Source organism: Musca autumnalis, unplaced genomic scaffold, assembly GCF_047663935.1.
Source record: "Musca autumnalis isolate F117 unplaced genomic scaffold, ASM4766393v1 scaffold_4, whole genome shotgun sequence".
In the NCBI taxonomy this organism is placed as follows: Eukaryota; Metazoa; Arthropoda; class Insecta; order Diptera; family Muscidae; genus Musca; species Musca autumnalis.
In genome coordinates this window covers 139784799-139800998 of record NW_027411977.1, presented here as the reverse complement: position 1 = coordinate 139800998, position 16200 = coordinate 139784799, and the positions used below count along the sequence as shown (strand labels likewise).

General features: G+C 35.5%; 1 protein-coding gene across 23 annotated transcripts in view; it reads left to right on the top strand.

The window, feature by feature from the left end:
* Nucleotides 1–6538, top strand: part of klar (klarsicht) — a 648847-nt gene extending 642309 nt beyond the window's left edge. For all 23 annotated transcript variants that reach the window (XM_073982967.1, XM_073982966.1, XM_073982965.1 and 20 more), the window contains 4 exons: nucleotides 494–669; nucleotides 3333–3838; nucleotides 3921–4143; nucleotides 4205–6538. In XM_073982967.1, the coding sequence (XP_073839068.1) occupies nucleotides 494–669; nucleotides 3333–3838; nucleotides 3921–4143; nucleotides 4205–5089 (1790 nt within the window). In that variant the 3' untranslated portion in view covers nucleotides 5090–6538. The remainder of the gene's footprint in view (nucleotides 1–493; nucleotides 670–3332; nucleotides 3839–3920; nucleotides 4144–4204) is intronic.
* The last annotated feature ends 9662 nt before the right edge of the window (nucleotides 6539–16200 follow it).

Here is a 16200-nt window from a genome sequence, read left to right as displayed (position 1 = left end):
GGCAAATAACAAACAGAATATCGATTTGCTTTGGATCGAAGCGGATAAAATCGATTTGGCAAGAAACCCACTTTTTCACATTGCCTTTTGTTTCAGCTCTTTTCCTATGTTTTACAAGCAATGCGTGTCTTGGCGGCCTAAGCCGAACACAAAAGCCAATAAATTTACCTTTACTTAGGGAATACAAATAATATAGGCTTAAAATTGTAACGAAAGTACAGAGTGAAATAAATGAAAATAGAAAGGGCTTTTTCGATCTTCTGACACAAACAGATAACAATCAAACAAGAAATTGGAAAGGTTTAAAACCTTAGATTGAAAGTTTTTTTTTGTATTTTAATTGAAATTTAGTTCACTTATTGTTGTATGTACTCGTATTTGTATTTGTTGTAGTTGTTGCCTTACATACTTTTACAATTTAAACTAATTTTATTAACATTCTATTTTGTTTCGTTTTTTTTTTCTTTTCTTCCATCATTCCATTTATTTGCAGATTTATTAGCTGCCTGGGAGGATTTATTGGGTTGGAGCGAAAATGCTGCCGCTGCTCGTAAAATGCAAGAAGACATGATTGTCTTAAAGCATGCTCTAAATCGTTTAGGCAATAAATCATCATATGAACAGTTAGATACAGAACCATCAATTCAAATTGCTATTGAAGCTCTAAAGGTAAGTCCAAACAACACAGAAAGATTCACAGACTTGCGATATTCAATCATGAATATGAAAAATATTAGGAAATTACAGTGTAATTGGAACATGCAAGAAGATTTTTGCAATGAAATGCGGGCTAACTTCTCGTTGTAATCTTAAGTGGTATGATTGAGGAAATTATTTTATGGTTAGTTGTACATACTTCAAATTGAAGCTGACTTAAGCTGTTATATAAATGGTCTATATGACACTGACACTACCTGATCCAAAGCATTTGATCAAGCACATTAGACATGACATGATTTGTTTAAGAGAAAAAGCTTTTAAAAAGCTGATAAACATTGAATATCGGGGTCGTATGAACCACGAGCTATACCAACAACCCTTATCGCATGGTTAAATGTATGAAATTCCATTCACTAGGTCATATTATGAAAATGAGTAAGAATGTCCCCATTATAAAGCCATATTGAATTCCGGAAACAGAGAAAATGAAACACTCAGCATATTGTGGTATGTAATTTCACATTATCATACTTCCTCTCCAGACTTGTCGGTGGCGAACTTGATGACAAGTCCGTCGTTCTTCTGAAAGGAATGAAGAATTCTCCACTTTCCCGTCTGCTTCTCGACTATCTTCAATATTCGCCCCAACTACATTGAATAAGGGGGAATCCATACGAGCAAATGTGCTTCAATGCTGCCTGTATAAGAACTACTACCGACTCCTTATTCTCGCATCTAATTATCTTGACTTCCTTGTGATGTAAGTGGGCCTAAAGAAAATGTTGTAGCTGTAAAAATTCTCCACAAGATTGACCTTTATCATATTTTCGTAGGTTTTACCGTTTTTGAGATATAAAAGTTCAAATTGAGACAATGCACTGACTGTATCGCCTCCTTATAAAACAATGTCATTACTGCAATTTCCCAAATTAAACTTTTATATCTTAAAAATGGTACAACCTAGGAAAAAATAAATCATCCAATCTTGTAGAGAATTTTCACAGATTCAACATTTTCTTTAGTTCCATTTTGATATGACTTGCTGTTTCCAAGCAAAATCTTGAAGACTAGATAAAAACCTAAAAATTTGAACTAAACCTCAATATCTTAAAAATGGTAAAAGCTACGAAAAAAACCTAAAGGTCAGTCTTGTAGAGAATTTTCACAGCTAAACATTTTCTTTAGTCTCAATTCGATACGACTTGCTGTTTCCAAGCAAAATCGTGAAAACCTAAAAAACCCTAAAATTGTGAATTTTGATCGCGGTTTATTTAAAAATCCATCCGGCGATTTTTTCTGTTTATTTTATTTTTCTTATCTAAGAACATTGATGTTTCAGAATCCGCAAAATCTTAACATGTGAAGGCGGTTTTCATTAAAACTTAGTTAAGGCGCACTGAGCATAATATTGTTTTATAAGGAGGCGATACAGTCAGTGCATTGTCTCAATTTGACATTCTATATCTCAAAAACGGTAAAACCTATTAAAATATCATAAAGGCCAATCTTGTGGAGAATTTTCACAGCTACAACATTTTCTATAGGCCCATTTACATAGGACTCGCGGTTTTCAAGCAATATCGTGAAAATCTAAAGAACCCCTAAAAATGTAAACTTAAATCGCGATTTATTTGAAAATCCCTCCGGCGATTTTTTTGTTTTTTGATATTTCTCATCTATGAGCATTGTAGTTTCAGAATCTGAAAAAAACTTCCCCGGTGTAAGCACCTTCCATTTAAATTTGGTTAAGGCACACCGTGACTACTTTAGTCAACCACGTCTGACAGGAGAAAGTCCCTATGACCTTTCACCAACAACCAATGACAATCGCTGATGCTTGTAGATGATTGCTAGCCAAAGGTCATCTAGGACAATTCGTCGCGCAATATTGTCAAAATGTTTCGGGTTAGACAAGCATACAGCATTTTTGCACCTAAGTCGAACGTTTTTTTTCTTTTTTATCGTCCTTTTGCGGAATTTTATAGTTTAAGCAGATAAGGTGTCAAGTGAAACCGCCTCGGATAATTTGGATACATTATTTGCCTTTTTGTCGTCTTCTCAGCATTTTTTACGGCTGTGTGATTCGAACAAGAGGTTTCTCAGTCGTCACTCTTTGAGTAAATGAGCGATATGTTTCCACAGCATCCCCGAAGGAACAAGAGCCACTCACTCTTCTCTCATATCACGTACTCACGTCGTTCCCAGCGTTTGGGCTAATGTAAAGGTCCGGCCAATGGGGACTTATTTGGTCTATAGCAGCATTCCGCAGCCCTTTACTCACAAGCAAGCAAAGAGAGCTTCTCTCTTCACTCACTAATTAAAAAGCCATGCACCGACAACAGTGCCGATTGCTGATCTATAGCCAGAGTTATATATACATATGTATGTATGCCTTCTACATAGACTTGTATCGTTATACCTATCTTGCATGTGATGAGAAGGAGGATTATTGCTAAGCAGATGGACAACAACATAAATTTCGATTCCTTTCCAACGTTGACATTTGTACTAAATTTCATAAAGACCTCCTTTAAACTACTACAAACGGGGCCATAGACAATAAACTGACCAAATGACAGACTGCTTTTAAATAGAATTCTGAATTACAATTCCTCTAATCACATGTTTGTTTGGTTTTTTTCTCATTTTTTGTTTGTTTTTCCTCCTTGCAGAATGAAAAAACCCAATTGCAGACATATCGTACAAGTATGTTAAAATTGAATGCCTCCGTCCACAGTTGGTTAACAAAACAGGAGAGACGTCTACAAAACGCTGTTGTCGAACAACAATTGAAAGAGGCCGCTGCCAAAGTAGGTAGCATTGAATTGTTAGAGGAAAAAGACGAAATTGAGTCCGAACACAAACAGGCAGTCGTCGTCGGCATTACAGCATCCTCAATTGCAACAGAACCTGATAGTACAACAACAGCAACAAACAAAACAACCATGATAACTGTCACCGATAGTAATGGCAATCAAGTTGAAACCCACACCACAAACGCTACAATGATGACGACATCAGCCAGCAGTGTTGGTACCTCAACGACAACTCAAACAATTGTTGCCAATGAAAAGAATTGGGATTTACAATCCTTGATAACATCGGAAAATGAATTCCACAAACATTTAAAAGATGAAGTCAGCGATATGTACACAGCCTGGGATGAAGCTGATTCAAGGTAAGAAAAAAAGATTTATTTCTTTGCATGGAAAAAAAGGAAACAAAGCTAATCTTTTGTTGTTGTTCTTTTGTTTATCTAGAATCAATTCACAATTGGAAGTATTAACTTCTTCCTTGACGGCATGGCGTCAATTGGAATGTGGCCTATCAGAATTTCAATTGGCCTTGGGTCAAGATCGTGGTACTCTACAAGGTTTGGAGGGTGCTTTGAAAACTGGCCAAGCCACACCGGGAGAATTGGCGCAAAATGTTAAACTGGTGGCTAAATTACTGTCCGAAAAAGTCAATGTTAGCCAGGAACAGGTAACTATTCATAACACTTATTAACTATTCACATAATAAACGGAACTCTTTTCTTTTACAGTTAACTGCTGTTCAGGATTACCTGGATCCCAACCATGTCCTCTACATAGCCAAATTTACCGCTTCCAATGGTTCGCTTTCCGATTCAGGCATTTCAGATGGTGGTGCCACATCTGATGGTGGCCTCTCAGAACGTGAACGCCGTTTGGGTGTCTTGAGACGTTTGGCAAAACAATTGGAATCGGCCTTGGCTCCCGGCAGTGAGGCCATGAAATCAATTGCCGCACGCATGGAATCCGCTGAAAATGATTTAAAGAGTCTTCAAAATACCTGCAGAGATTTGATAGTGAGAACAGCAGCTTCTCATCAAAGCAAGAAACAACAATCCCAAGAACAAGTTGCGGCCGGAGACAAGAAAGATCAAACTGATTCAAAACCTGTAGCACAACTGAAACATGCCAATGGTTGTCTTAAGGGACGTCAACAAATGACCAATGGTTATTTGAATGGATTAGATAATAAAGTCCAGTTTGCAGCTGTTGAAGGTGTCACATCATCAGCAGCATCCCCCTCCTCTTCAATGAGTAGACGTAAACGTAAAAATCGCCGCAGTTCAGCCACAGCTCCCACAAATGCCGTTCTTTCGGCTGATATGGCCCAAAGTAATGCCATACAAATGTCCTCCACCAATCCTGATGGTGATGACGATCCCTCCGATGATAATTCCAATTATGATTTGGATTCATCCGATGATGAGTTGAATCCCAAATCGAAGCGTGGCTGGGCTTGGCGCATAGCTCGTGTGGCAGTTCCCATGCAATTGGCCTTGTTTACCGTATTCTGTGCCGCCTGCCTTATGCAGCCCAATTGCTGTGACAACATCAACAATTTGTCCATGAGTTTTACACCACAATTGCGTTATGTACGAGGACCTCCACCGATTTGAGGGGTTTATGCAATGCCATCGGCAGCAAAGGTCACACAGATGTACCCTTTGATTTGCATGCATTACTAAGGTCTCTATAAGGTTAGGGATTATGTTAAGCTTAAGGTCCCTTGTATAAGGAGTCTACGGATTCATTCCACCACATATAGGGCATTCAGACTATCAGACAAATCACATTTGAGACAGAACAGAACGCTACAAAAGCAACAAAGAATACCATAACACCAGATTGAAGAAGGAATGAGGCTACGTTTGCGTGATATCCGCAAAACGTTAACGGCCCAATCCACGAGCGTCTCCAAGTATTTGTTTTGTTAGATATGTATCTTAAATTATAATCGAGGTTATGATAGATTTTAGAGAGTTACACAAAAGAACCGCAGGCGTGTTCAAGCTAATAACACAAAAGCAGATGATCATTTATACGCAGCAGCAATAGCAGCAGATGAAGTTGTAAGCAGTTTTTAAGAAGCAGTTTTAGGAAGTTTATATATATTTTTTTAATGAAATGGAAATTTATTTTTTGTTTTTGTGTTTAGTGTTTAGAGCAACTAAAATAAAAGCTACAACTAAGCTATTTTATAAAAACAACATGAAATGAAATTATGAAAAAGTTATTACCGCCTCGATGAGTAGGCCGGCGTAAAGTAATTTAAACAAGCATTACAAAGAAGCTTAAAAGTGTTTAACAACATCAACAAAAAAGCTTAAGGTAATTGCCGGCTTTAAGCCTTGCAAACCTTGGCTTACATACCAAACTTATGCAATGGGAACTCTGTAAAGAGAAAAAAGTAAGACATTCAACAATTACTGCAAGGCAGACATTTTGTCAAAGAAACAACATTCGATTGCCTTGTCTCCATTTACCGTGAACAACAAACATTCAATTCATTTTTAGAAATCCTTTTGGGGGTTCTAATCATATTTTTAAACAAAGCCCTTTGTAGTTATGGCAAATTTTAATGTTACTTTAGTTTATTTTCAAATAACAACAAATACACATACAAACATATTTATCGTAATTTACGTTCTTCTTCTACTGTTCACTGAAATTATCGTTTTCGTTCTTCAAATTTTCGTTTAATACAATTCTAGTTATAAAAGGAGGTTTCTAATGTTCTAAGAGTATTTTCTGTTCTTATAATCCAAAAGGATTTACTATCCACTAAATTTTGTATAGGCAAACAAGATTCAACTATATTCTAAGTATTCTTAAAATCCCAAAAATCCCAATCTATCCAATCTTTTGTATATTATTTATGTGGCCCTTATCATCTTCGTTTTTAGTTTTACTATTATCTTCTTTAATTCTAATTCGTAAACTTACTTCAAATCCATCTATAATATATCCCTATATAAGTTTAAAGAAACAAAAATTTAACAAAAAGCTACAAAATATTACAAAAATCATTTTATTTTTTAAATAAAACAAACAAACTGGAAATCAAATTTTAAATGTGTTTTATTTATGGTAGAGGTGCATATCGTCACCATAAATGCCGGAAGACGTAACCGACATGAAAATCGAAATTCGTTTTTTGGTGGAATCTGATACATTAAGCTAAAATACATGCTCTGGCAAAATTTCAAAGTTCTGCGTTTAAAAATAGCGATCCTATTCAAGAAATGCCAAAAGACGTAACAGCATACTGTAATTTTCATAAAACACAAAAGGCGTAACCCACATTATTTGAAAATTAAACAGCAGTACAAACAATTTAGTCTTTGATTTTTGCAGCCATTATAATGCCAGAGGGAGGGTATTTTGAGCTGATTACGGAAATGTATAATTTCCTTTGGGGCGGTTATTTGATCCGAAAGTCCGGATTCAAAAACCGGGTTAGACCCGGTTCTACTGAACCTATTACTATAAAGTGGGTGTCGTTTGGAAGCTTATAGAAATACCTATCACATGGCGTGGTTATTTTAACCGGTTCGACTCTTATGCGGCATATTTCCCTATGTGTTTAATTCGACTCTTATGCAGCTTATTTCCCTGTATGTTTAATTTGAATCTCAGATGATGATATCTCATGACTGGTGATTCCGTTTTAAAAATTATAAAGACCACTCTTGTTGCTAATTTTTAAAGCTAGAACTTTTACTTTAGGCGGTTTTTGTAACTCGAATAACTTTTTGCACCAAAATTCAGATTTGTGGGAATTTTGGATATTTCCCCTTATACACAGGTCATAGCCAAAACCCAGGTTTGGTAACATGTCGAAAGTTTTAATAAAAACGTGATTGAAGTGTCTAATTGAAGATGATGTCTGAAGACCGACCTATGCCATGATTTAAATAAACCTCCCAAGAACAACAAAAAAGTAAGTGGTTATTTTGAAGACATATGGCAACAAAAACTGATGTACGTGACAAATCTTATGAGACGTTGACCCGAAAACGTGTACATATATGGTAAATTTCAAATTTATAGAAAAAAATTAAAAACTTTTTTGGTGAGCACATCCGCCATTTTTGGTACATGGGTTACGAAAAAAATCGTGGTTTCAAATCTGTTCGCGTTCACAAAATTGGATGCTGCACTCAAAAGTTATATGCGGTTTTACTCTCTTATAAAGAAAAAATATTTAAAAATTCCTATTGTGTTGTAATAAGAACATGTATATATGAATCGTTAGCAGCATTTGATATCTATCCGTAGATGCTAAAATAGTTGCTAAATTTATTTTTTATTTTCGCGGAAAATCAAAAAATATTGAAGAAATTTTGGAATAAATTTTATTTATTCTAAATCAGAGTCCAAAAAATCTCTAAAAAATAATTTAAAAATACGTACAGAATCTAGACAACGCGTAGAAAAATGTGAGACCAAAATTATAAAGATCACGTTTATAACATGCCTATTACAGCAACAACAAAGAACGGAAACTTATTGTTGGAAATTATTTCAAAAATATATTTTTGGTTAAATATGAAATATTTGAAAAATAAATGTTGGGAGTTATTCTATTATTTCGCTAAATTTCGATCCAAATCCTGAAGTATTTTGCTTAAACTTCTACGAGAAAAGTAATTAGTCATCGTGAAAGTATATTTGCTAGAGTTGCGTCGTTCATGAACGAACCGGCTCAAAGGAACGATTCCGTGAAAAGAACGAACGGATCCGTATCCAGCTCATTCTTTTATATCGTTCATTTAGATCCCCGATGGACGAGGCATTGCTGCTTACAAAATTAGCAGCATTGGTTTTGCTCTAAACAAACGCTGCACAAATTTCCACACAAAACAAACAATGATTCAGAGAGCTACTCTCGCTCAGTAACTCACCTCATTCAGTAGCACATCTCGGTCATATCTTTCTTTTGCATCATTCGTTCATCTGGTTCTTTCATATCAAAACCACCACCACTACGTTCAGAAACAAAACCACCCCCATTAGCACACAAACAAGCAAGTAACACAACAGTTGTGTCATTCATGACCGAACATTATCAAAAGAACGATTCGGTGGAAAGAACGACGGAGTCATATGCAGCAGAGAACGAACGACTTCAAAAGAAAATAGTACATTCAAATGTATTGTTGAACGAAAAAGAGCCAACGAACGAAGTAAACGACCCGGATCTTTTTGGTGAACGGAATGAAAAAGATCGATCCGCTCAATGAACGAGATTGCCCAACACTAATATTTGCTTTCTGTGATAAGCAATAGAAATAAGAAGTAGAGAGTAATATTGAATCAAAGAAAAAACATAGAAGTTAAAAACCGTATAATTCGCGAATTGGTTTAATTCGGTTGAGGTGCATGTGCTTTTCGGATACAGGGAGTCCATGTCTATCAATATGCATGGATTTTCTATGTTTCATTCAGGGGCCAAAGTGTGCCATCAGTTGCATCTTACTATTCAAAAAACCTTCAAGTGGGCAAAAATCACGCGATGTGCATATGATTATAAGGTGCATCCGATTTCAATGGCCCCCTATTAAAAATACGTCAATATAAATTATTTTAGACAGATTCGTCAAGAACTGCGGATGTGCCACCACATTCTATTTTGGGATAAATAGGGATATTACTCCCGAATCTTTGTAATTTGTGACACGCCGTTTTGGCAAATATTATAATCGCGTATAAATGATTACATTTATGCAAAAATAATCAAAGAAAATCGCGGTTCAATTCGCGAAATTGTCAAAATATATTTTTGCAGATTTTCCTACTTTCAAGGTATCTATATCCGGCGTTTTAGTGGATGGATTCGACCGCGGAAGAGCTCATTAGATCCGGCACGTAAAAAAACTAAAATCACGCGGGGTTCAGGGGTACCTGTACGACAGTTGTAAATTTTAAAGCCAAAAAATAGGGTTTTTCAGAAAATTTACGCACCAAATTTTCGCCTTTGGACTCCTATTACTAGGAAGCTGTACGGAGCACACTCATGAGATGCACATCGAACGACGTGGAATCGCGAGTTCTACAATCCTATAAACTAGTTTGGATTATTTTCTAGTTGCACCCTCTAATTATAAGAAAAATTCGAAAAACACTGAAATCAAAACTTCAAATTGTCAGCGTCGATTTTAGGGGGATGCAGTGTATATATCCGAAAGTCATACACTAGAACCGTGTTGCCCAAGGGGTATTGTTTAGTTCTTTCTTTGGGCGCAGGTTCGAATTTTGCGTGGTTTGGCCAGAAAGCAAAAAAGAACACAAAAAAACTTGTTTACTTCAACACATTTTTCCCATTTTTTTATATTACCACCAACGCAGCTTCCACGAAAATTATTTGTTATGGTCCATATTATGAGATCGTGGCTAAAACACTTCAATTAATATAAATATATTCATATTTTATAAAATATATTAACAGTTCGCGACTTATTAAATGGTGAACCTCAACTTCAACGATTGAAAAACTTTTTTGAATATAACATATGCTCAAAATTTTCGTCGGCCTAACACAAAGATGTTTTTTTTAAAGACAACTACGATTATAGTGTAAGTTTGCCGAAAATGTTCTTTTCAACCCGTGGTATAACATATATAATGGCTTGAGATTGGATAAACTCAACTGCTTTTAATGATATTCAAATAGGTCCAGAGAAAAACGCAACTTTTCTGTATTGTTTACTTATGCAAATAGACAGGAGATCCAATAAACTGCAAACATTAGCGTTTGATCCGGCGTTTTATGGCAGTGGGTCCTCCTTAGATGTACGCACAGAGGCTAAAAGTTTCAAAAAAGAAATTTCAGCACCTGCTAGACTTAAAACACTTAATGAGAATTAAAAGTTACATTTAAATTGTTACACATTCTTTAATTTATATTAACTATTGCTCTGCTCCTTTACTTGCCTGAGGTTACACTTAATACACTTAATATTATAAGTACAGTATAATCTCGATAATCCGGCTGTGTCAGGATTATCGAATTGTCCTGATTACCGAGTAATCGAATTAATTTTTAACAAATATCGCGGGCTGCGACCATTTTAAAACTGGGAGTCGATTTCCTGGCTACTACATTTACTTCTTATATTCCTCCAGTATAACTTAGGTGTCATTTCCTGAGTATTTTCGTCGTCTGAAACCTCTATACAATTGATTTATATTTATTCTGTGTTTTTTTCAGGGATATAGACTTCGTAGCCTATGTGTATACATTTCACAGACGTGAAATCGAAAAACATAAAATAGACATTGATTTATATAAATGTTATAGCCTACGAATAAGACAAAATGGAATTTAAATCTATTGGTTGCATAATTGCGCGAGTACAACACAACAATCCCTAGACCTACCTGTGATTTTTAATGTCAAAGAATACGATTTTTTTAATAATTTATTGAAATTCTAGGGTTTCGGATTTATTATTTTTAAAACGTTTAATCTAATCGAAAAGTGACTAAAGTAAATATTGTAGACAGAAAACTTATCTAGAAGTTTGGTCTTTTTAATTCTTTTCCTAGAAGGAACCATTCTTGAGATATAGTTGTTCTAAAAACATATGAATGCACATATAAGGGAAATATGCACATACACAGACGAACCGACTAAAATAACCGAAGTAACCGGGTCTGTTCCCCCAAAAAATATATGTTTCCTTGAAGAGCGAAATTATACCTATCTTTTAAAACAAATTCCAACAAAATCGGAGCGTGTTAAGTAGAGTTATTTCATGTTAGAGTAATTTTATGCAAAATAGCCCATTTAACCCACATGTGTAATCGAAAGCCCAACGGGAACGAGGGTAGGGTTTGTTGCGCTGATTACGGATAAATACAGTTTTCACGGGTGGCAGATCCGAAAATACCTAACACATAGTGTGGTTATTGTCACCCATTCGCCCCAAAATGTACTTACGCCGCTAATTTTAATTTGGCCTTTAGATCGCGATATCTCAAAAATGCTAAGTATTTTTGGGAAATAATACAGACCATTCATATAGATAATCTACAACTTTTACTCTAGTCGGCTTTTGCTAAGTCTTACCGTTTCTGAGAAAAATTAAATAAAAACTGAATAATGCATCCAAAAATGACCTATGTCCCCGAAAAACTTTTTTTTGCTCACATGGGATCGATGAGGACTTCTTGGACGTTGCTTCTAATGGTAAATCCTAGCTCTCCACCAAAATCCAGCTTTATGGGCATTTTTGCTATTTCCCCCTTATACGCATGTCTATTTTGACTGGGCTATTTAAGTGTTATAAAAATTTGTAGGTAAAGTATTCTTGGAATACATTACGTGCTCCTAGTGGACATTCTCACTAATCATAAGCTGTGTTCCAGAACTAAAAAGTTTTTACAATTTTTACGACTTTTACACATTTTACTCGAAAAAGCGTTCCCGTACACAAAAAAGTTGTAAAATATTCACTTCTCTTTAAACAAAAATGGCGCTGAATGACGCTCTCTTTAAAAACTTTTTACACGACAAATTTGGGCGAGTAAAAAAATAGTAACATGCTTGCCGGCGTCTGATTGGCTGATACGCCGACTTTGACATTTGTTCCAGTTTTTTTGACGTATTTTCCATTTTTCCGTTCCCGAACTATTTCAGAAAACTTATGTGTAAGAACAAATTTTTTGCAGTTCTCTCTTTTACGAGTTTTACCATTAAAAAGTACGGGAACGAAGCTATAGTCCTAATGAATTAATCCTTTGGAGGAAAGGAACACTCAACATTATTTGCAGTGCTGGTTGGAATAGACAGTTCTCCTAATTGTGCTCCATTGAAATATCACCGTTAAGATTGGGAATTAAACCCAACACCGCCAGATTGCTAGTAAAAAGTTCGCTTAGCCGCGGAGGCCAATAAACTGGTTCTAATTTAATTATAATGTTTCATTTATACTACTTTCTTCAAATGTATACTCAATAAATTGTGGGTTACGTCGTTTGACATTTCAGAAAAATACAATACCAAAAGACGTAACCCACACAGCTTCTAACATTCTGGAAATAAATTTAATTTTTTCCAAAAATATATTTCTTCTCTGTCTTAAAACACGATACTAAAAATTTTCGATATTTTATAACACCGTTTTCATTTTATAACGTTTTTTGCTTCTCCTGTAAAGTTTTATTTTTGTGGGTTACGTCTTCCGGCATTTATGGTGACGATATGTACTAGCTGAACCCGGTGCGCTTTGCTGCCCCGACTACGATAAAATATAATGGAATGGCAGAATTATTTTAATGTTTTTAATATTTAAACGAATAAATATAGGAGATATGAAGGCGTTATATACCTATTCAGGGTTGTTATGGAGCTAGTATGGTATTTTGGTATGTTTCAGGAGGTAACACTCCTCCGAATGCCTTTCCGCCTATAAGTATTCCTAATGATTTAGATATATCGTAATAAAACATAAATCTTAAGAAGTCTCTCAAAGGCATGACACTTAATAGCTGTAGCCTTGGTCAATTCCTTCCCGACTATAAGTACTTCTGTAAATAATAATGACTTTTACTGACTGCTAAGTCTTCAAAATTTCATTGAAATTGAACATACGTAACAAAAACATGAAATCGACCGAAAATATATATGGGTAGCTATATTCCTATATGAACCGCTCTCGATATAATTTGTCAAATTTATTTTTAGACCAAATCCCGTCTCACATTCACATTTTGTGCATAAAATACAGAAAATCAGCCGAAAATATATATGGGAGCTTTATTCTAATCTGAACCGATTTCTAATCTGAACCGATTTTCAGAGCCTAGGGTCTCAATAAGATACTTCTGGCAGAGTATCCCAATGAAATATTGAGTGCCGTTTGAAGCTCGAATTGACATGGCGAGTCATTGGCGCCATTAAATAACCAATTGCCATAACTGTAGCGTCTGTTCCCACATTGGGCGGCTGCAAACAGCGTCTGTTCACCTGTGGAGCGGCTGAAATCTAGAAGGAAAACTACAAACCCTTCAGAAGGCAACGGGAAACAACTGAAGTAATTTCCCTTGAAAATCATGCAATATGAACAACACAAATCAAAACACACGGCCCTCAGTCTCCGGCCAAACGAGGGTGCTAAGAATCCCCGGAGGTAAAAATAACCAAAAACTAAAAATTGGGACCTGGAATGTCCGAAGCCTATATGAAGTTGGCAAATTGAATAACACCATCAATGAAATGAATCGACTCAAAATTGATATACTAGGTGTCAGTGAAACTTGGTGGACAGAAAGCGGCAATTTTGAGTCCAAAAACACCTTGGTATACCATTCTGGAAATATGGAGGGAATACACAGAAGAGGGGTTGGCATTATTGTCAATAAAAACATTGCAGATTGTGTAGTTGGATATGTTCCGATGTCAGAGAGAACTATGATGATTAAAATCTCAGCAAAACCCATAAATTTAAACATTATACAGGTATATGCCCCTACATGTGATGGAAACAACGACGAGATTGAAATTTTTTATGAAGAAATTAGTGAACTACTAAAAATGACGAAATCACATGAAATAACAATAATTCAAGGAGATTTCAACGCCAAAGTGGGAAACGAAGAAATAAATGGAGTAACGGGAGGATATGGACTTGGTGAAAGAAATGAAAGAGGAGACAGGTTAATCCAATTCTGCCAAGAATTTAAAATGACAATAACCAACACAATATTCCGGCTACATCCTAGACGACTATACACATGGAAGTCACCATTAGATAACGAAAGAAATGTCGTACGAAATCAAATAGACTATATAATGATCAACAACAGATTTAGGACCTGTGTAACCAAATGTTCGACATATCCAGGAGCTGATGTGCCGTCAGATCATAATCTTTTGATGTGCAATATTCGAATTAAACTAGCTCGGATTCAAAAAAAAAAAAAAAAAGAAAAAATCCCATAAAATATATATTGAAATACTTCAAAATACAACAGCCAGAAATGAAATAAAAGAACAAATAAACAACAAACTTGAAGATATCGATGCAAACGATGCAGATAATATATGGAACAAGGTGAAGGATGCGATATGTAAAGTAACAAAAAGCTACATAGGAACCCACACAAGAAGAACCCAAGAGGAATGGATGACCAACGAGATTATGGAACTAAGAGAGGAACGAAGAAAATATAAAAATGTTAATTACGAACGCTATTGGGAGATCAATAAAGAGATTCGCACAGCAACCAGAGCTGCCAAAAATTCCCTGCTCAATCAAAAATGTCAAGAGATCGAACATTTGCAACATATACATGACGATTTTAATTTACATAAAAAGTTAAAAGAAGCCGCTGGGATATATAGGAGAACATCGCCAACACTACTGATGGATAATAACAATCAACCAATTTTTGAGACAGTACATATAAAGAATACATGGAAAAACTATATTGAACAACTATTTACCGACGATAGACGCTCAATATACCAACACAACGGAAATGCTAATCTATCTGGAAACCCAATCAATAAATCAGAAGTGGAATATGCCATTCTATCATTGAAAGATAAGAGATCAACTGGACCTGACGAAATTCCATCTGATATTTTAAAACTTATAGATGGAAACAATGTGTTATTGATTGTCCGCCTGTTTAACTATATATATGACACAGGTCAATACCCAAACGATTGGCTAATATCAACTTTTATACCGATACCAAAAAAGTCGAATGCAAAAAAATGCTGTGAATACAGATTAATTAGTCTCATGTGTCATATTTTAAAAATCTTTCTTCGAATAATACACACGAGAATATACTCTAAATGTGAAATTGCTATGGGAGAATCCCAATTCGGATTCAAAGAAGGTATGGGTACCCGGGAAGCTCTATTATCTCTTCAAGTACTTGTTCAAAAATGTAGAGACGTTCATAAGGATGTGTTCATATGCTTCATTGACTACGAAAAGGCATTCGACACTGTCCAACATGATAAAATGATTGACATACTGAGAGATATTGGAATTGAAGAAAAGGAAATTAGATGCATACGCAGTTTATATTGGAACCAGACGGCGAGACTTGAAATAAACGGCGAATTGACAGACGAAGTTCTCATATCCAAAGGTGTTAGACAAGGATGCATATTATCACCCCTCCTCTTCAATATATACTCCCAACGAATATTTCGGGAATCAATTGAAAAAGAACGCATGGGCATAAAAATGTACGGCAAAATGATAAATAATATACGATACGCCGATGATACCACCATACTTGCTAGCAGTATATCTGATTTACAAAAACTCCTACAAAAACTGACACACACAAGCGAAATATATGGTCTCAGGATAAATATAAAAAAGACAAAATATATGGTTGTCAGTAGAAACGATTTGATTCTTGATACAACACTACAAATAAAGAACGAGACTGTCGAACGTGTAAAGAACTTCAAATACCTTGGTGTTCTAATAAACGACAAATGGAATACATCAAACGAAATCAAACGTCGAGTGGAGATGGCCAGAGACACATTTTTCAAATATAAGATAAGTCTAGCAACAAAGATACGATTCACGAAATGTTACATTTGGTCTGTGTTATTATATGGAGCTGAAACGTGGACAATTAAAAGTGCAGATGAAAAGAAAATCGAAGCGTTCGAAATATGGTTATATCGACGAATTTTGAAGATACCATACACTGCTCACATAACAAACCAGGAAGTACTGAGAAGAAT